Source organism: Pyrgilauda ruficollis, unplaced genomic scaffold (assembly GCF_017590135.1).
Source record: "Pyrgilauda ruficollis isolate IOZ18807 unplaced genomic scaffold, ASM1759013v1 scaffold37, whole genome shotgun sequence".
Taxonomy (NCBI): domain Eukaryota; kingdom Metazoa; phylum Chordata; class Aves; order Passeriformes; family Passeridae; genus Pyrgilauda; species Pyrgilauda ruficollis.
Window position 1 is genome coordinate 3,344,871 of NW_024525156.1, and position 22,251 is coordinate 3,367,121.

Sequence of the window (22,251 nt, forward strand, 5' to 3'; positions counted from 1 at the left end):
ATTGTCCAGTATTGTAAAATTTTAATGATGTGCTTGAAGAAACCTAGTTTGTGCAGCTAGATGAAATCAGAAGGTGGCACAATGACCCACAATCTGTGTAAGTGTTCTGGTTTCTTGAGAGATAAGACCCTTAGTACAAGTGGTATAAAACTGCCAATGAATATGACTTGTTCTTTGGAACAGCCAGTGTAGATTTAAGAGTTGCTTTTTTTTTTTAATCCTTTGAGTTCCTGGCAGCAACTTCTGGAAGGACTTGCTCCATACTCTTGCCAACTTGTCAAGGCTGACCAGCTTCTGGTTCTTCATATTGTCATCCTCACCTGTTTTGAAGAGGAATGTGTTCTCTGCCTCTGCACTCGCCAGGATCATCCTCTGATTAGTTACTTACTCTTTTGAAGATAACAGAGAGCAGCCTTGCTAACATAGTGTTGGTTAGCATCCTTGGCATTTTCTAATGCATCCTATCTGCTCCTAGTTAGCTTGTCTGATCCTTAACTTTCCCTTGCTGTCAGTAATGGTTCAGTCCTCCAGATGCTGGCACTGTGCTCAAAGAACTGGGAGACATGAAGAGGAACTAGGAAAAACTGAGGCAAAAAAATCATTGGTCTTTTGTGTCATTAGCTGCTGGATCCCGTGCACAGCTGAGAACTAGCTAAACTAATAGTAGCCATCCTTTTGTCCTTACTTGCCTATATAACAATGCCTTGTTTTTTCTCTGCATCCTTTGCTTGCTCCAGCTTTTCTGCATGGGCACAATCTCCATGATCTTTCTGTGTAACCTCTTCCTGCTTTAACGCTCTTTGCATTTCAGCATTTTAGCTGAGGCAGGAGATGCCTGTCCATTCAGATGGCTTTCTGCCATTCTTCTGTGACTTTCTGCATGCCACAATGGACCTTTCTTGAGGTTTGAGTAGGCTGTCCTGCAAGATCAGATTGTTGCTCTGGGTACCTTGGTTCTTCAGAGAAGTCTGCTGTGGGAACCTCGCACGCAAATCCTTGAACAGGCCAAAAATCTGTTTTCCCACAGTCCAAGACTGTAATTCTGCTGGTAGTCTTGCTCTCTTTGCTTACTCATTACTGTCATCTCTGCATCATCTCTGCTGCCATCAACCTCTTCCTCCCCAAATGGCTCTTCCTTGTCTGTCAGTTGGCTTTGCCAGCTTGTTGGTCAAGCAGCAAAATGCTTCCCCTGTTGGCTCACTGATCACTTGTGAAGTTAACTTCAACCCACTCCAGAAATCTTTGTAGAGTCCAGTGCTGGCTGCAGCTGGAACGGCACTGTTTGCTTGTGTGTGGGTCAGAAACGTGATTTAGCTGATATGTGTCAAGTTTCTCCTCATCCCATGCACCTGGCTGCAAAAATGGACTCATTTGGTTTGAGCAAGAGAGGTATTCTGAACACGAATCTTCTTAAAGATGCTGAGTGCTTCTTTTGGGAAGGAGTATTGAGGTGGAAAATAAGGGACTTGGCAGTGTGACAGAAGCAAAGGAGAACCTAGAGGTGCTAGCCAATTGTCCAGGTGTTTCCTGTCCCAGCACTGTTCCTTGTGGCTTCCCAGTCTGGCTCTTGCGACTCAGTCTCCTGTCGTGGCGCTTTCCTGGCTTCCCTGATGTTTACTCTCTCTCACAAGGCTTACATCCAAGTGTCTGCCATACTGCCTTCTCCAACGACCTGCTGCCAGCTATATCTCCCCAGGACTGTCCTTGGGGTGGTGTAGGGAAGCTCCCCCTTGCTGAGTGGCATGTGAGCATCCGCCCTCAGATCTGACTGATGCTGCTGTCCTTTGGTCATGACTGCCTCTGGCTCCGAGTTATTTGGTGGGGAGGCACCTGGGGGAGTCCTGGCCAGATGCTCCCCTTTCCTCTCCAGTGTGGGCCCATTGCAGAAGAGATGCCATCTGCACTCCTGGAGAGCATGGAGGCAGTGCAGGGAGCAAGGGCTGGAGAGCATGGAGGCAGTGCAGGGAGCAAGGGCTGACAAAAGCCTTCCAATGCACTAACTGTTTTATTGATTGTAAAGGGTTCGTGCCTCGCCTGGCAAGGCTAACATCTCCCTTTCCTACCTCTGGGTTTTCTACCTTTTCCATCTCTGGCAGAGACCTGATCTCCCAGGTTTTCCTTGGGTGGTTGTGTTCAGGCTGGTGGAGAGTAGTGCCTGGGGGAGCTTGGGAGAAGATGTTTTAGCTCTCCTGGAAGGAGATCATGGGCTCTTTCAGGAAGACATCTTGGCAATTATGATGTTAGGAGACAGTTAACTGTATTTATGGGTAGTCCACTTCCATGGGACATCTTTCCTCATCACTCTCTGTGGGGTCCTGCCACCTGGTTGGGTGAAGCCCTCTGATCCTCCACAGTCTTTCTGTGTGCTTGTACCCTGTTCCCCCTCTGCACATCCTGCTTCTTCCAGAGCTCTTTCTTCAGCTCATTCTTTGTGGCCACACCACCGTAACCTCTTGCTATGACCTTTTGGAAAGTTTTCTGCAGATGGTAACTCCAGGATCATATGTAACATACATGTTACATACATCCATAAATAATCCATTTATTAAAGCAACTTGTTTACTCACCCACACATGCCCTCTCAAGTTAGGTGATTTTTTTTTTCCTTTTCAAATTCAGGACAGACCCAAGGAGTTTTTCAATATCTAATATTTGAGGTAGTCACCTTAAGTGTTCTGTAGCTGGAAGCATTTGTAGAACCTGTTTCGTAAGGTAAAAAGACTTCAGAGCACCTGTTTCTCTACTTCTGACCGCACAGAAGTGTATAAGGCAGTGGTTTGCAAATTTGATGGAAAAAATTCCTTCCTATGTATTTGCTGGGGAGATTTCTGTATGAAATATATTATTCTTTGCCTTGATGTGAGCAGAAGGGTTAACTGAAGTGTGCTAAAGATATTCTGAAAAAGGCATCTCTTGCAATCTTGTTTTTTCTGGAGTCCTTTATGTCCTTGGAATTATGACAAGCTGCTGGCTGTTGAACATGAACTGTCTGTATGGTTAAGTCACAAGCCATAACTGCTATGCTGGATGAGAGCAAGTAGGAAAAATAGTTTTCTGACAGTGTATCTTTTGAGTATGACTTGCCCTGAAGATTAAAATAAACCCAAACCCACAAGACCAGAAACTTCTCATCCATCATCTGTCCCGGTAGCATCTTCTGAAACAGGGATGTTGACACAATAACATGTATTATTATGATGTAAGACACATGCTGTCAGTCTTGTAGTGTGATAGTGAGCTTCTAGGTAACCTGTCACAGTTAATTTTCCTGGCTTGGCTAATTAAGTAGTCTTCTGTTTATCTGTATCCAGAAGGTGGCCCGTTCCTCTCACCCACAGCTCGATTCTGAAGCCCAGTTCAAAGTTTTTCCTCTTCTCCACCTTATCCTGTGATTCCTTTTTTTTTTTATGTCTGATTTGACTTTAATCTCAGCAGGAATGTTTACCACTACCTTTTATTTCATAGACCTGCATTTTTGGGTTAGAAAGAATAGCTCAAAACTAGAGGAAGCAGTACAATAAATACTGGTTGTACTGGAAAAGGTGCCACCCTGAATTAGTCACCATTCAGCTGAAGTGTGGTAGCTGCTCATGTGCAAGCTGCCAGCCCCTTGAACTGCAAGGTAAACAAGTTACTTCCCCTCCCTGGTCTTCAGCAGTGGTTTCACAGAAGAGAAAGAAAAGCCACTTCAATACCGATTGAACAGCAGCTCCTCCGATTGCATCCCATCTTTTCTTGGAGCGAACAGTAGAAATCCATTTGCAGAGAGGTTCTTGAGGTTGATAGCAGTAGTGTTTCAGTGTTGCTAAAGCCAGCTTGATCAAACATTGCACACGTGGATTTATTGCAACTGTGGGATTTCTTGAACTTTTCTTCTGGCTGGCCAGGTTTGCAATCTCTGTTCAAATCTCCTTGTTTGGAGACCCTTACCTGGGCAGGTCTTGTTTTGAGGTGTTTGCTTGTTTTGTTTCATGTGCTGCCTTGGCAATGTTTGGCACACCAGACCTTCCTCCAGTAGCATACTGGTAGTTAAGAAACCCTTTTGATCTGTTGAGGCTTTAATGTAGCCTCAGAGACTTTGTGTGGAATTAAAGCAGCTGCTGCTAACCGTGTAGGAGTGCCTCAGTTGTGCTGTGGATAACTTCCTTGGATGTGTCCAGTAGGTGTTAAAAGAAGTGGCGAGGAGCTGTATAAAATAACTGGTCACTTGACACACTTACACTGTGAACAACTTTAAAACAGAACAAAACTAAAAGAAAACCTTCCAAGCATGAAGAGGTGATTGATGTCATTGCTTTTAGTGTACCAGCTTCTGCAAAAACTGAAGATTTATACTTTGTATTGTGTTTTCTGGGACAGCGTGCAATTTTACATGTAATTTGTTACTATTTAAATGCAAATTGCTGATCTTTTGTAAATTTTCTTCCTTCAGAGAATGCTAAGTCAATAAAGATTTTCTGATAAAGCCATCTTCTTAATGCAGGATAACTGGTAGAGCTACTTGCAATTAACTCCCTTTCCTCGAGGAAAGGAAAACATGGCAGCCACTACCTTGAGATGGGTAGATACAAGTATATATTTTTATTGATACTGGAACAAATGTAACACATTTCATATGGTACCTGGGTTTTTGAAAGTTAGACAGAGATAGGTAAACTAGGCAGGGCATTGAGAGAAGTTCTCAGGCTAAAAAGTACCTTTGAGGCACTTGGATTTTACTATAGTCAAACCTAGATACTTGTTTTTCTAAGTACAATGAAGATGAGGAAAATCAGAATCATTTAGGTTGGAAAAGACCTCTAAGATAATTGAGTCCAACCTTTGACAGATAACCACCCTATCAACTAGACTATGACATTAAACTCCATGTCCCGTCATGAGCACCTCCAGGGACAGTGACTCCATCATCTTCTTGAGCATTTTGTCCCATTGTTTAACAGCCCTTTTCATGAAGAAATTCCTCTTTATGTCCAACCTCAACCTTCTCTGGTGCAGCTTGAGGCTGTGTCCTCCCATCCCATCGCTGGTTGCCTGGGAGAAGATGCTGACCCCCACCTGGCTACAGCCTCCTTTCAGTCAGTTGTAGAGAGCAATCAGGTCCCTCCTGAGCCTCCTTTTCTGCAGGCTAAACACCCCCAGCTCCCTCAGCCACTTGTTGTAGGGCTCATTCTCTAAAGCCTTTACCACTGCCATTGCCCTTCTCTGGACTTGCTCCAGCACCTCAATGTCTTTCTTGTAGTAAGGAGCCCAGAACTGGACACAGAGACTCAAAGGTGTGATGATTACTGCCCTGGCACTGCTGACCTATTTTTGATACAAGCCGGGATGTCATCAGCCTTCTCGGCCACCTGGGCACGTGCTGGCTCGTGTTTGGCTGCTGTTGACCAGAGCACCCAGGTTCTTTTTCGCTGGGCAGCTTTCCAGCCGCTCTTCGCCAGCCTGGAGTGTTGCATGGGGTCATCGTGACCCAAGTCCAGGAGCTGGGACTTGGACTTGTTGAACCTCATATAATTGTCCCTTTGATCCAGATCCCTCTGCAGAGCCTTCCTGCCTTGTAGCAGATCAGCTCTCCCACCCAACTTAGTGTTGCCCTTGAACTTACTGAGGGTACACTTGATATCCTCAGTATCAAAGATACTGAAGAGGACTGGGCCCTGTATTGAACTCTGTAAGTTTCTCTCATTTTGAGAAACTGCAGTAAGACAGTGATGTACCGGAGTAGTCAGAATGGCTCATGTTGTTAGTCTTATCTTAATTTTTGTTTTCTTTTCATTTGTTATGAATTGACAATTCCTATGTTGGTATTTCTGTAATGCGGGCTGCAGCATCATTTGTATTAGAAATTTTGCCAACCATTGTGTGCTAACACTTGGGGGTGGCAACTTAATGAAGTCTGATAGAGCATCGTTGTGAGGATTTTTTTTTCAGGAAAACTGTTTTGAACATCTGAGTGAAAGGTGCAGTTATGTATGTGACTTTCTTAGAGATGTATAGGTTAAATGAGATTCATACGTAATTAAGGAAAGAAACACAGACATTCAGGCATGTTGTTCTGTTGGTAATGATGAGGGGGTTTGTGCTTTTTTCCTCCTATTCTGAAGGCTTACAAAGTAACCCATTACTGCTAAATATGCAGTACAAAACAACAATTTAAAGTACCCATATATTGCAGACTGTTTCTTAGGCTCCAACATTTTTTTGCATAAACTACATTACTGATTTACTCAGACTGTAACCCTGATATATGGTTAGGGGAGAACACAGCAGTCTGTTCCAATACAAGAACTGATGCTAGGTTATTAATCATGAATAATTACTGTGCCTTAGACTGGTAGACTGTGATTTCTGTGGGGTTTAAGGAGGGTGTAGAGCAGTCAACTGAAGTGTGCAAACATTTGCCCCATATCTGAGATTCTGAAATGTCTTTTTTTGGTTTGTTGTTGGTAAGGCTTGCTGTTTCAGAGATGTGTAAAGAATTAATTCTGTATTGAATTGTGAGCAAGTCACCAGAACTACAAATGCCCTTGTCTGAAGTGAGCAGTGAGTTCTGGGGCAGATGGCACCATGTAACAGGAGAATGGATATTTATCTGAGCAGAAAGGTGTATGGTCCAGGCAATTAGGATCACAGGTTTGATCAGATGGAATAGGCACTTCTGGACCTGGTTAATTGTGTGTCTAGTTCCAAGGATCACTGTTGGGAAGGAGGGGAGGGAGGGGTACCAAGCACACCCTAAATTTCAGCAACTGAGCAAATGGCCTAGAAAGTAGAGTGATGAGGTCCACGTTGCTAATAGTTGAAGTAAGGAAGGATAGCAAAGTAGTCTTGTATGAATTTGTTAAACATGACACTTGAAATTGGTCAGATTATCAGTTTGAAGACCTGAAGAGAAATTTCATTAGCAAGTGAGTTTGCTCACTGACATCCAGTAAATTTTAATGGTACATGTGGGCACAGTGGCTCCTTCCCCACAGGAGGTTTATAATTTTATCACTTCTGTTGAGGGCTGTGAAGAACCATCTTCACTTGCTGGCCCATTCAGATTCTCAGTTTGAACCTGAACCATCACAAAGACAAAAGGGGTATAGCACTATTGCCATAAGAGAGCAGACCCACATTCAGATGGTATAAATTCCTCTGTGTTTCATGCTGCTTGTATCCCTTTGTTGAGTTTCATCTGTCTTGATGTCTAGGGGTTCCTAGCTATAAGCTTACATACTCTTAAATGTAATTTAGGTCATCTGGCTGTGGTTGCCACTTCCCAAAGCATAGAGATTTGAATATCAATCCATGAAGAGAATGCACTTGTATGGAAACAGTGGTTCCTTCAACCCAGGTGGCATCTTCCCTTCTCTGCTTCCTTCCCTGGTCTGAGACACACAAATGTGTTGTTGCAGTGCCAGATCCAGAGTCCACCAGCTATCCTTTCAAGCACTGAGCCTTCCAAGGTTAATTCAGGGCATCATTAGCCTGTGCTAGGACAGACTGTCCAAGGCATTTTGTGGAACGTCTCCTGTCCACGTGGTAGAAGGATGCTGTCAAAACCTGACTCCCAAAGCCAGTGTTCTTGGAAGCAGCTGGCCTAACCCTAACCAAAGCTGTAGCAGGTTTGATGCCAAGTAGAACAGATGAGCTACCTTGTATTTCACAGGTCTGAGCATGGGGAGGCCAGTGTGTTGGAAAGGATCAAATTTCCTGTACTTTCTTTCTGTGTTACGGCTTCCCCCAAAATAATAGATGAGATTTTTAAAAATTTGTTTCTTTTTTAATACAAGCTTAAAGGAATAATTTTGAAGATGTTTTCTCAGACTGGACAGGTGTGTTAGCAAGTGTGTGATGCTGAAATTTTCCATTGCACCAGAGTACAAATATTCATTCCCATAATGTTTCTTTTTGTCCTTCTGATGAAGAAGGAATATAGTCTGTCAGTGCATTTCAGAAACTTGGACAAAAGTGACCCTGGTAAGGATTCTTGAATAGGCTAAAGGTTTTATGAGCAACAACACATTGTTGTGGGTTGTATTCCTCCCTTAGATTGTGTGAGCACCATCCAGTGTAGTAGTTAACAGGTATGAACTTGTGCTTTTGGCTCAGTTTAAGTACTGTAGTCTGCTCTGTGTCAGTTCTCTTATACAAGATCTAACTAGAAAGCCTCCTTAAAAAAAAAAAAAAAAGAAAAAAAAAGAAATATGACATACTGCATTAGGTTACATTGTCTCATGGTAATAAAACTCAATTTTTAAATTGAATTCTTATTGATAAGTACAGTTCACTCTAACAAATACCAGATTTTTCAGGGACTTCAGTGTTTGAGTCAGTATTGACCAAAACCAAAGAGTTTAGAACATGCAGCAAAAGATGTAGCTTTGAACATGTATCTTTGTCAGTGGTAGTCCCTTGCCAGTGAGAGTGACTTGCTTTGGAGGTAAGGCTAATTTGCAATTAAGTACAAGCTAGAGATACATTATCAGGTTCTGTGGGTGCCAGCAGAAGAAATAAAATTTCCATGTAAGCATGCTACTTTCCTACTGTGAAGAATTTCCTAATATAAACTTCATTTATTCAGTGGTGTTTTGTTAGAAATGAAAAGAAACTTAGCTTGTTTTTTTAAAAAAAAAAGTTAAAGGATACTTTATCAGTAAGTCAGTACTTCATTTTTCTAAGTACTTTATAGGTGAAGACACCTCTAAGGAATGATTGCTTTCACTGAGAATTTTGTGCAATTGTTTCTTTTCTGTATTTCAAGAATTTATTTTAGCTGTAAACTATGTAAACTGTCTCTAACAGCCACAGTGGTTTAAATCTCATTAAAAATAAAACAAAGCTTTTAGTATTTCTAAGGCTGTCAGTTGGATTCCCTCATTGCTAGCTGATTAAAAGACAGCAACCATGATGCATTGAGTTGTCTTCTACCATAAAAAATGTCATTCTGGTCCAAGAAGTGCACACTGTGGAGTATACTATCCATTTTCTCTGTGCAGAGTATGGGGAGACAGCTCAATTTTTGCAAAAGTGGTTGCTTCCTACTGGGAGAGGACTGCATCTAGTGAGAGAGTTCTTGCCAAATGTTGGGTTCAGGTGTGTTGAAAGCCTTGTTAAAGCCAGTTTTGCAAAGATCAGCTTAGAGAAGCTGAACCTCTGGTGTTAGCCTGTATGCATGCTGTAAAAGTGCATTGCTGGAGCTGTCAGCTCACACTCACTATGCTCACTCCTGCCTTACTAGAGAAATGCCTTTTAGGAGTAAACAGCTGCTACCAGATACTTCTGGAGGTTGCTAGCTGTGGTCCAGCTCTTGGTAGACTACATTAATTATTTAATTATTTAATTAATTTCCTGGATGCCATAGAGACACTGGGAGTTCGACAGGGGGTGACAGAAAGAAGCTGGGTGATGTTGCTTTTTGGTTTGCCCTGATAGCAATTGCAATGCAGGTAGTGATAAGTCACATAACTAGACTCCTAAAAATAAATCTGAAGCACCTTCAGAAAAATAAGTTTCTGGCTCAGCTGTAACAGTGGCTTCTATAACTGTGTTGGGCTATAGCTTTTAGGAAGAAACACTTCAGTGGCTTGGGGCATGCACACTATGGGGTTTCAGTGTTGACAGCAGGGTCCAAACCCCCAGGTTTTTTTAGACTTGAAGGTTTTCTGATCAGTGAGTTGCTAAAGCCCAGAGGGGGTCAGGAGATAAGTTCCTCCAAGGTCAAACTGACAAGCCTTTCTGCCTTCCCCTGTATCATGGGACGTAATATAATTCCTGTGATTCATTTAACAAATTCTCTGCCACTGCAGAGACATGGACCACGGACGCAGGTCTGTCTTTTCTGTCAGCCTCATTTTCCTTCTCCCTTCGCTAATTCCTGCTCTGTTGTAGCTGTTGTATATGTTGTGTGGTGGGTTGGTAAGTCTGCTGAGGGTTGTAGGAATGTGTGGATCACAACAGGTCTGTGTGCCCTGCCAGGTTATCGTGTGTTTTCAGTGATTTGTGGCACAGAGGATTGGAGGTGCTGTGGTGTGTCGGGAGGAATGTGCTGCTGCCTTTGCTGCTCCTTTAATCCCAAACTGGCTTGTTTGTTCTTGGTCTCCAGGGTTATTGCTCCCAGTCTTGACAGCCAGTACTGTAAAATAAGAAGGATTCCTGCAGTTAGTGGCTTTGCTACTTCAGGAGAGAAAGCCCAACTTTTGACAAAGCTAAGTGGCTTTATTTTAAGCCCTTGTTTGTACAAGCTCTCTTAGCAATGGGAATGCTAAAATTCTAGGTTCACAGTTACTCTGTTGACTTACTGAACCTTTCACTTGGCTCTTACCTAGTCAAATGACTATAGTTAAGAGGCAGGAAACCAGGTTACAGGTCTTTAATTATGTAATATGTGGGTTGTCTGAGAATGTGCTTTAAAGTTTTTTGCCTACTGTGCAAAGCCTGTGTTTTCTTTATTTGTATGACATGTTGAACACTATGGCAGAAAACAGTAAAGCATACACACGCTGTTTGAGTAAACTTCAAATTGTTTGCAAAGCAGTGACTTTGGACAAACCCAAGAACCTTGCACTTCCCTCAGGACTCTTAATTGGAACACATTTCCTCAAACTCTGGGGTGTCAGCTTGCTGAAAATGCATTGTACCAAACAGCTGTCTGGTAGGGGACTGTGCTGCTGTGTTTTTAAGAAAGGAACGTCACATGAATTACTAATCAACTGTGGAGTTTGGATTAGAATTTGAACATTGGTCTGGATATGTCAATTGCACTTACTCTTATAGCCTGTATGCTTGCCTTCACAGGGCTAAGAGTAAAAGTGAGTGTGCAGAAACTCTGGATGGCTGTGGATACCAGTAAGCTATAGGAAAGTTTACTGAGATGAATAGCTGGCTACTCGGCACTTAGCATAATTGAGTCTATTATCCTCTTTGTACATTTGATGCTTGAAGGAAACCAAAGCTGCAAATTCACGGTATAAAGAATCAGCATAGCTTAAAAAGCGGTGCAGGAAGTTACTTTACATAAATGAAAACAGTCTTTTGTTTGGAAAGTGAAGAATCTTATGAAGCATCCTCAGAAGAAATGCTGTCTAATCTGTTCATTGCCTAAGGGAACTCCAGGAGCATGCTAAGAATAACATTACTGAGTCAGGTAAAGAAATGTTTGTCTATCTATGTCCTTCTTCTAAGAGCAACAAGTTGCAGATACAAATTTCTCCAAGTATCCCCTTTCTGCTTCTGAAGCCTGGAGCTATGTCCACTTTTTCACGGCTCTTGGTGTTTGCCTCTTCAGTGAATTTTTGTAGTTGCTTTTTTGTCTGGGAACCACTTACACTTGAGCACTCTGCAATAGCTTCCTCAGTCTGTGCTAACATAAGGTACTTAATTTTGCTTTACACAAGTTGCCTGAACAGAGTAAAGCTTGGTGGTTCAAATAATGACTTTGCTAATTTTCTCTTTACGCCCAGCTAGTTTTAAGACCTGTACCTTGGTGTGATTAAGGAGCACCGCCAGGTTGGCAGGGAGCTCCTGTTTGGCAGGAGTGCCCTCTCTGCAAACTGAGGCATATCTGCCGTGATAGTCTCCTAAATTGCAGTGAGACCCGTCAGCACGTCTGACTTTACTTTCTGTTGTGCTGGACAGTGTACAAACATCAGAAGTATGTCATGATCTTGATCGTTTGCTGTGGGACTGCTGGCATGAGTACGCGTGACTCTTGCTCAATTGAACCTTTTGTTCAGGGGCATGGCAGTGTGGGTTTGCAGGCAGCTACAGTAAATCCAAAACCAGGGACTGTCGTCTTGGTGGTCTGGACATCCTCAGTCTGGCCATGCTCCCAGGAGCTTCCGAGAAGCTGTGCTGCCACTTGTAGCCTTTCTTCATCTTGTAAACTTGCAGAGACTGCTGAAATTAGAAGAAGCTGAACCCTTCAGGGGATTTCCAGACTTTTCCAGAAAGCTGCTCTGTCTCCTCTTATGCTAGACCCCTTTCTTGACAAAAAATTAAGGAGAAGGGAAGTATAAATGAAACCTCATTATTTGTACATTCAAATCTGCCTCCTCCCTTCTCTAAGCGCTATTTACCTTTAAGATTATCCTGAATGACTGACTGGATAACCTTTGCTGAAAAAACTAGGATGAGAGAAGCAGCAGTAGAGTGGTAGCAACACACTGGTCTGTCTAATAATGCTGTCTCATACTGATAAATACTCTTCTGAGCTAAACTGCAGGTGGGAACAGTGGCACTCGGAGCCAAAGAGGTGATTAAAGAGCACGTGTGCAGACAGCAGAGCTGCTGTAGTATATGTCTGGGTGATTCTCTGATTCAAAGATGAGATTTAATGTTTTCTTAGATAACTGAAATGCTTATCGTGCTAGCACAAACAGCAGCAAACACTGTATGTCATAGTTAAGGAGTGCAACTTGAAAGGCTTGGTTATAGATTGAAAAATAAATCTAGATTGTCCTGGTTACTGATATGTAGAGATAACACTGTCTATGAGTGGACTTTGGCTCTTAAGGCGATGCAAGCACGTCACATTTTGTGTCATGCAACACAGGTTTGCAAAAGGACACTGTAATCTGACCTGTAATGATGGTGTGTTTGGCTTTATGAAATGCTAATGCTTTAAAGGACCCTGCTTCAGGTCCTTCTAGCCCTCTTGCTAGTCACTTGATTAAATCATCCTTGGTCGCAGAGGCTGACTGACAGAGAAAACAGCACATGCAAAAAGTCAGTGAGGGCTAATGCTCAGCTAGTTTCTAAAAATACTACAATAGCTGGATGGTAAAGTAAGTTAAGTAACATGCTTTAATTTCATATTGAGAGCATTTATTGGAAGAGGAGGGAGAGCTGGGGATTAAACCATGAAGCAAACAGATGACTTGCTTGGAGGCCGCTTTCAGCTGCATGGGGTATGGTGACGGACCAAAGCAGGTGCCCACCTTGCTTGGGGGCCACGGCCTCAGCCCTGTGCTGGGGCCCGACAGCAAGGCTGCTGGCACAGAGTAATTATATAACTTTATTTCCTGCCCCCCTCCCCTTGCTTCTTTTACCCTTGTTCCAGCATGTGATCTCCACAGCAGCTGGCCGAGTGCCAGTGTTTGTCTGTGCACAAGGGACACAAACAGATTCTGGAGGGTCATGCGAAACTACCCCTGGCTCTTTAAACCTCACCGCCCTTACCTTTTCCCCTCCACTGCCCGCATTGCTCTAACAGGTGTGGCTTTGTTTATGCACGGCCTGTCGCTTTGCTTTAGCACCTGGGCTTTGCTGGCCCGCAGTGTCCGGAGGAAACCTTTGCCTCCCTGTTTTGCTCAAGCTGCAGGAGAACTCTCTGGATCTTGTGGGCAGGCATTTGCACCGGGCCAAACAGGCAGGGGCATCATCTTTAAAAGGGCAGCACCAGCAGTCATTAGTCACTGTAACCTCTGCTTCTGAAAACTTTGATCTACTTTACCATGGCTTTGGCTTCACTTCGTGAGTAAGGCCTGTGCCTCTCAGCATCTTCTGGTACAAGATCTAAGGCGATTCCAGAGAGGGTGTATCCTCTTCCTGTAAATTTTTGGCAATTGCTAGTTAAAAGAAATAAAAGTCTGGTTTAATTGAAGAGTTACGGCCCTGGAGCCAGGTGAAACCTTGAAATAAGGTCTCTCAGTTAAGTGTTTGTGTGTTACGGCTGTGGGAAACCCTAATGTAAAATCATGCATCTCGGCCCCATTCCGCCTTTGTTACTACCTAAGTACTTCATGAATCTTGCCTTCCAGAAGAAACTTTTATATTTTGGGACAACTGAAAACACATTTAAATATGTGACAAATAGCTTATATCTGGTTTTCTTGTTCCAAGTTTTATTTCTCTTGAGATGCCCTGTTGCTCTTCCCAGCCAAGAGGCAATCTGTCACTGCATCCTGTGTTAGACATTGTGACTTCTTCCTGGGAAGTGGAACTAATGCTGCTAAACTGCATCTGTGAGGTTTTAGCTACCCTATAAAAATTGGTCATGTTGAATTTCATGGAGTGAAACGCACAGAGAAAAGCTCTGGGCTGGGTAGGGATGTTCTGAGTTATCCATGCCTGTGATGCTTACCTCTTAGCCTTTGTACTGAGAGCAGTCAGCTTCAGCTTTAAGTTTTGACTGAAACTTTCCTAGATAAGCATCTCCTCCCCACTGCTGCCCTTGGCACCTTGGAAAAATTACAACTGAACTTTCTGGGGAGCAGAGTCATAATTTTGTATGTCTGTCCTGCAGTTGCCTTCTTATGCTGCAAGTCCCAAATTTCCTGCCTCAAATTTAAAATGGAGATGATGTGGGTCAGGTTAGTGATGGCTGTGTGGTGTCCCAAAGAAAATGAGATAAATCCAGTGAGAATGACTAGTGCTTCAAAAGTACTAATAATGTTACAATGTGGTTGCAAGGGATTTGATGAAAACAGGAGCTCGTGAGTTGCTTGTTCCTAGTAAGTGTTCAGTTAGCTCCAGTGAAAGAGCTAACAAATACATACCGCTGTGTTTCAAGAAAGTAAGAACAAAGACAGTTGTGCTGACAGAAGGTCTGATGTGGTTTGAGGTTTTTTTTGATTCCTGAGAAGCAATAACAAAAACTCACTAGATAAGTGAGATGTGGCGCATGAAACAACAGCCGCCAGTGTTGTGAAAATCAATGTGAAGAATGTAAAGAGCTATAAGGGGAGATAGCCAGTATGGAGGCAGATGTTTGAGTGGTCCCAGTTGTATCTGGCATTGATAGATGGATGCCATTTGTATCTTATCATACAGTGTTTACTCAAAAAAACCTTCCTTAGTCATACCACTGTTGTCAGTTTCTGTCTTATAAATGCCTATGGGCTTCTGAACTGATCCCTGATGGTGATGGCACTTGAGAGCAGTGCTTGAGTACTTGAACCAAAGCTCAATCATTTGCTGAGACAGTCTCTTCGATGAAGAGATAATTTATTTCATGTACTGTATAACTGTATAGAGTTCTAGTCCCCAAACACTACATCCATTATGATTTTGAGCACTAGCTTGTACTTTGTCACTACTGGATTGAGGGCTCATGGTTGTGTGTAGTTGAACTGCCACTCACTGTGTGCTTGTTTCTGCTCTGCCTTAATTACAATGTCATTTGCCATAAAGGTGGTTCCTGTGTTTTGACACAAAAGCAGGTCATGCCATTGTGTATTTAGCCCACACTTGGGGCCCAGTGGGATGATGTGTATAGTCACGTATATCACACCAGCAGCTTATGCTTGGTGATACATCAATGCAGACAACTTTGCACAGTTTTCCATACCCACCCTTAACTGGTGTGTGCAAAGGTATGCCAGTTTTGTAAAACCACGCACCTGCTCTCAATCTCCTTCTCATTATTCTAAAATGTGACTTATCTTGCTTTTCCTATTTTCTTGTTTATATTTAAATTTTCCTGCTTTCTCCTAGTTGATTTCTTTGGCAAGATCTGTGAGAAACTGTGGTGTTTTAGACTTAGCCAAATTCTGTTTGTGTTAAAACTTCATGAAACTTGATCTTGTGAGAATTCCAGTATGAAAAAAACAACAGGTTGGCATCCAGAGCCATGGATGTTTGTCTAAACTGAACTTCTGATTTCTCTTGAGTTTTAGTAGTTCACTACTGAATCTGTTTCAGTCCAGTTAATTAGTTACAAAGCCCTAAGCCACAGATTTGGAATTAAAGAAAACAAAGCCCCAAGCCTCCACATAATTTGATGCAAGAAGAAACTTTTGTTAAACTAGGAAGTGCATTTACATCACTGTTTCTCCGTTTGAAACGCAAACTGTTGTACTGATGAACCAACAGCACAGTCATTGATTCTGGATCCATGCCACACGTATTAATGTGACAGCCTCGTGTCCCCCCGTGATCTGTTCCCCCACCTTCTCTGACATTGGTTTCTCCTTTCAGAGGCATGGCAGGGTTTTTTGTTTTGTATTGGTGGTTTGACTCCATGTAATGTAGCTTGCAGTGAATACAGAATGCCTGGTTTTGATGAGATACTGTGCTCTTCTGTTTTTAGGACAATGTAGATCAGACTTCAGCTCATGGTCGGCGGGATCTGGTGGAACCAGGTTTCCAAGAACCATCTAACCGCATCTCCCTGAACCACCAAGGTAAGGAATAGTGCGTGGAAATCCAGAGTTCTCAGGTGAGTGCAGACATGGTTTTGCCTCCATGGCTGTTTCTTCTCACTGGGGGAAAAAGAAAATGTTCTGGATGGCTGAAGAAGGAGAGCTGAAGAAATTGATTTTGTCACAACTGTTCTTTGAGCTGTGAGTGAAGGTGACAAAGGACTTGTGTGCATCTCAAACCTCATAACCCAAGATACAATTACTATCTTGGGGGATAGGGACATTCTCCTATTTTTATGAGTGGGGAGGAGAAAAGTACTGACATTAAATTCAACATTTGTAATGTTAAGGTTGCATTTTAAAAAAATCTTTGACTTCCATAAGACAGGCTCTGGCTCAATGTCTGCAGTAGGAGAAGAAAAAAACCCCAACATATTTACTTGCTTTCCATGACAGAAATCAGCTCATTTGTGAAAAGACGGCCCTGAACTAGATGTTGTAATGTAGGTGTAATAGTCTAGTTTCTGTAATTCAACAGGACTATTAATAAAAAGCTAAAACAAATCTTAAAACTCTGTCTTCACTGATTTCTGTCTGTTCAGAGACCTAAAAGACAACAGTTGCTATTATTACAGAGACTCTTCAGCTCAGCTTTATTGTTTTAGGTTTGAAATAATTGATAACAGTGTTCTTTTAAGCAGTGAACCCTCTTACCCTCAGGCTTCCTGATGGTTTAATTTGAAACCAAGTCCTTGAAGGTCATCTTCAAATGTTGTTTCATCAGTGCAACAACTAATAGTAATGCAGACAGAACAAGACTATTGAAACAAGAAAGATTATAAGCATATTACTTAAAATATTTGCCAAACATGACATGCTTAACTTTTCCTTTAAAAATTCAGCTTTTTTTAATTTGTCAAGGGCAGCAAGACTTAAATTCCATGACTTGTAGATTATCAAGACAATTAAAGTTGCACAAATAAGTCCCAGAATGTAATGAGGATTGTATTTTAACTTGCTCCCCTTTCCATGCTTTAGGTGTTCTGGTGTTTTCTAAAGCTTTGTTTTCAATGAAAAGAGAAGGCAACAGGTTGCAATGTTGCACCAATCTAAAACTTAGAGTAGCAGAGGCAGTGTGTAGTGGCATGTTTGCTTGCACAGAACACATTTTAGAAGTTCAACTTTTCATTGTACTTTAGAATTAATAATGTTATATTATTTTCACCTATGTCAAGATGTCCAAATTGTGGAACAGATCTATACATGTGGCTTCTGAAGCTATTTGTAAATATCCCCCTTTAGTCAAGGGATTTGCAGGGTGGTTGGGGTGGAAGTACATCCTGTGTGGTCTGGGTTCATGTGTTTCAGTGCATGTGTCTGCTGCTTTTGAAGTCTGAACATTTATAGAAGAAATAGGTAACACTCTGTTTCGATGGCAGAAAACGCCAGCTTTGCAACCTGACATTTTCCTATTTCCTGTTCAGGTCCTTCTTTTCCTCTATCAATATTGTACTGCAAAAGGATCCATACAGTGTCACCTGACATGTGGCTCTTTCTCAGCTGCTTTGAGACAAATGTTCCAATTAATTTAGGAAGCAGCTGTCTTTAGAGAAAATGGTTTGCATAGGGGGTACTGGCAGTTCAATGCCTGTTTCTCAAGCAAGACCCATTTTATGTTTTTCCCCTGTACTTTTTGAAGTAAAGATTGCTTATGCATCCACAACTTATTTGGGATTTTTCTTCTATATCAACTGACTGACAGCAATCAAATCCACTGTTTCTAATATCTTTCTACTTTTTTTTTGCTGCAATAAGTGTATGATACAGTATCAATCTTGATGCTGTTATTTTAGTGGTCTGGATTAAGAACTGAAACCTAAATGCTCAACGGTGGCCTTTAATGCTGACCTGGGCTGTAGGAGTTCTGCCTTCTTGCAGTGTTGGAGGGAAGCAAGGTCCCTGCTGCTTTGGTACCCTCTTGGAAATGGAAGCGGCCATAAGCGTGATGTTACGTCAAGTCTTGAGTGTTTGCTCTGCCCGAGTAGGAGCGTCTAGGCTCTTTTCATAGCATATGAAATATATATTCTTGTCCAAGAACTTGAACATACAAGTATTTTTAGAGCTGGCATATATTCTAGAATTCCAGATTAATGAAAGAATGCAGAAAAATACAACATGAAGAGCGTCATCTCAGGGAGTTATGACATGGTCTGAACTAGCTCCCATATGGTTATATTAGTCACACAGTAAATAGGAAGATTAGATTATTAACTTGAAATGGATTTTTACATTCTGTGGCCACTATTTGCTTTGGTTTTTGTTATTCTTATACTAAACTTTGTTATCCATTACTTTTTATTAAAGCCTGGCTGGCACTGACACAGGTTTAAAGCTTGAAAGAGTAAACCTGTATCCAGAAGCAACTTGCAGAACCACTGCAAATTAATGTTTGGTGGTATGCCTTGATTATGTCGATGATAAAGATGTTTGGAACAGACTATGGCAATTTTTTGCTTCCAGTTATAGGCAACATTACTTGCTGATTTAAGCATATGTCTATTAGCCTAAAGCTTTCTGTGATTGGCATGAGCAGAAAATGGGAAAGAATTAGAATTGGCTAAAATAATTCCTGTTTAGGTGTTCTCTGCCTTTTTAGTGTATTGTGCTTTAAACACTGCAGCTGAACTTTGAGCAGCCATAGTGGTTACGTTGTTTTATGTGTGCACTTGCAATTCACACCTGACCACATTGCTCAGTGAGCGCAGCAGATTTGCCAGTTTCTGTTGAACATTAACTTGTGGTCCTTTGCTTTTCACTGGGAGAGCTTTCGGTACAAGCACCTGCAGTTCTGAACCAAGACTGCTTTCCATAGCCTATAAAAATGGTGATTAGCTTCTTCCCAGGCATCTGAATCCCTTTAACACAAACTGGAAAAAGAGCATTCAAGTGGAGACTGAGATAGCCCTGCCAACTGTCCCCGCGTGAATAAGCCCTTTCTTGTGAAGGGTATTTCAAGTGCATGTTTCCTGCTGAATCACTGTTTTTACACAAGCAGATGCTTTATAACTCTTCGGCTTCTTCTTTCAAAAGAATGTCTTGTATACATTGGGGAGCAGAAGATGGTTCTGTAAAGTGAGGAGTCTTTAGAATAGGAAGGTTTCATGTGAAACTAATGTGCAAAATTGAGTGCAGATGGAATAGTATTTTTTTCCTAGAAATAGTTTAATAACTCCTTTTGTGTAGGTATGCTGATAAACTTGCTTACTTTAACAATGAATAATTTTATATCTAAGCCATTACTTAGTTTATCACTTCTCAATGATTCTGCTAATGGGGCAAGTTTTGTAAAGGTACTAAATGCAAAGAGTGTGAACTATGATGTCTTTCCTATATTCCCCACAGGATACTTCATAAATCAAATGTAATAGAAAAGAACAAGCTGTCTTGCTGAACAATACTAGTATCCAGTAATGTAGAGGAACAAATATGTTTCATATATCTATTAAAAGTTAGAGAAAGGTAAGAACAGCCAGCATATGGCATTTAATAACCAGCAAGTCTAAGTATTTCTGGAACAGTCCTTCCAGAAGCTGTAGTAAAGCCTCCAGGCTTGAAGAAGAAAAATATGTCTAAACTATGTGGCTTTTTGAAGAGGAAAAAGTAGGAGGTGAAGATACAAGCAAAGTAATTATTTATCATCTTCAAAAACACCAAGAGGAAGTGAGAGCATGCTTAGGAGGCAACATCAGGTATTGTTATTTCCAAAACTTTTTCCTTCTCACTTTGCAAAAGATTCAGCAGTCACAAATATTTAAAATTTTGCAATGACAAGTTTTCTGCAGTGTGTAGCCTACAGTACTTGTACTCTGTCCAGTAGTGAGAGGCAGAGCTGGGGATCCACAGTAGTGATTTTTCTTCCAGTCCTTCCATTCACACAGGGATGCCATTTAGAGGCCTTCCACAAAGGTGACGGGCTCCCGCATTTGTTCTCCCTTGACCCTTCCCAAAGGGTGCTGCTGGTTCTCCTCTCTAAGTACCCTGGCAGTGCAGCCTCTGTTCCCCTTGGCTGCTCTGTGCTGCTGCTGTGTGATGCCACCAAATTTAACCTTGAATGTGTCTCAGTAGCAGGACGAAACTGTCATGTAGATTTCCCTGTGCTACTGTGGAAGACCTTTGCTATATGAATTGTGATGGCAAAATGCACTATGCTACAGAAAACGCTAAGCCCAACAGAATTTGTTGACTCTTGGACTACAGGGGTTTTAAGCTGCCCACCATGCCACTGCTGTTTCTCTTCTTGCTCCATACTTCGGGTGTTTTCTTTGTTGATATATATTTTGGAGCTCATTTTTTCTGTTTGTTTTTCTAGCAGGCAGCAAATACAGCCAACTTCAGTCCCAGATGTGAAGTTTATGGGCAATTCTTTTTATTGGTACTTGACATGTACTTTTTGAGATTGCATAGCCACTTCTAATTCAGAATTTTAAAGCCAGGCATAAATAAGGCACATTCTGTCACCTTGCCTTTTAGTAGAAGTATTAGACATGCAGTGCTGGCACTTTCTGTATGTGTGTACTCATGGGATGATTGTTAGTTTCTGTACAAATGTGTTTTGCCATGGGTCTGTGATGAAAGATTTATCTTCCTTTTATTAGTGCATTCACACAAAATCTTCATTTCCCAAGGTGCTCTCAGTTCTTGCTGGACTTGGTGCTTTTTATCACTGCAGTTTGCAGACAGAGTTGAGCTGAACCTTATGGTACCTCTGGCCCCACAGCCAGGTGGCTCCTGCAGCAGCAGAAAGGAAATGATAAGGTTGTTTTAGCCAACAGTTGTCCTTTCTTAAAAGCCTTTGGTCTTTCTTGGTTGGTGATAGGAGGAAGTCTTGCTGGTAGTGAGATGATGAATATGCTTTGGTTATGGATTGGGTGGGCCCTAGATTTCCTGCCTGTATGTACAGACCACTTGGCTCCCAGTGAAACTGGAGGGATCCAGGGCATCTTGCCAAAAGTTGCATCATGCTGCAGTCGACTTTTGAGGTGGATGCTGTCCTGTACCTTGCTGGCTAATCATTAATACATTAATTTTTAGAGAGATAGTAAATGTCAGCATGGTGGAAGCTTCCCTTCAAGCACACTGGAACAGTCCTGTGTCCAAAAACTATAAGCTCATGTAAATACAGGCAGACCTTGGAATGAGCATGGGTGTAGGTGAAGTATTACCATGCCTAAGATTTAGCCCAGGGAAATAATACTGTGTAGCACTCTTTTTCTCCACCACTGTTGTTATTACTTGCTTTTAATGTATTTTCTTCTGTATTTGCCTCAGGATAGACATGGGAGGTTGAGGCGATGTTGTTATTCATTCTGTAGCTAAGGGGGAGTGTGTTTAGTAACAGTCAGTGCTGCTTCTGAAATGCTTCAGTTGTGGGATCTGACTGGGATGAGTTGGTTATCTGGTGTGTCTGAAGTAACCCATGTTTTTTCCAGAATCCAGCTGGTACTGAATTGAAAGTGTAGAATGAAAAACAAACATTGTTTGTATTTTGGAGACAATACTGCCAGACATTCATGAATTCTCGTGCTTTGTATAAATGTTGTTGTCATTGTCCAGCCTTAGAAAAAAGCCACCATTAGTGCCAAAATGATTTACACTGACTAATCTTACGCGGAGAGCGGAGGCCCTGCTTCCTGCCTAGCTCATTACAGTACCTTTGTCTTCTTTTGGAGAATGCTTCCATTTATATTTGGTGATGAATCATGTTAGCATGGCTACTAGGAGGGCACTCATAATAGCTGTGTAGAAGTTTAACTTCCCTCATTAGATTAGTTTCCAAACCCTTGGGCTGACAGAACTCTGAAAAAAAATTATGAAAAGACAAGACAGTAGATTGGTGTATAGTACAGATTGTTTCAGAGATCTGCAGCAAGCTACAGGAGACAGATGAACTGAAACTGATCGAGTTTAGCTGGAAGACTCTGTACATAATGTAATGAAGATTGAGTGAAAACAGTGAAACGAAAAGAAACAGACCAAAAGATATTTAAACTGTAGCATATTCAAAGAAAATAAATTGTAGGTAACTGATGGATTTTGTTTAATTTTTATTGTATGTTTTAATTTTATTTTTTACTTTACTTTTTATTTATTAACTTTTTAGTATCAGCTTGAAAATCATCAGTTTTGG

General features: G+C 41.7%; 1 protein-coding gene across 10 annotated transcripts in view; it reads left to right on the forward strand.

The window, feature by feature from the left end:
• GRB10 (growth factor receptor bound protein 10) overlaps positions 1 to 22,251 on the forward strand; it is a 144,900-nt gene that overhangs the window by 45,352 nt on the left and 77,297 nt on the right. For 8 of the 10 annotated variants that reach the window (XR_005955822.1, XR_005955823.1, XM_041475897.1 and 5 more), the window contains one exon: positions 16,013 to 16,106. Coding sequence is in view for 5 of the 10 variants with exons in the window: in XM_041475897.1 (XP_041331831.1) it covers positions 16,013 to 16,106 (94 nt within the window). In the remaining 5 variants the exon portion in view is untranslated. Of the gene's footprint in view, positions 1 to 9,793; positions 9,813 to 16,012; positions 16,107 to 22,251 lie in introns of those variants that run through there. The other 2 variants (XM_041475902.1, XM_041475901.1) reach the window with 2 other exon arrangements.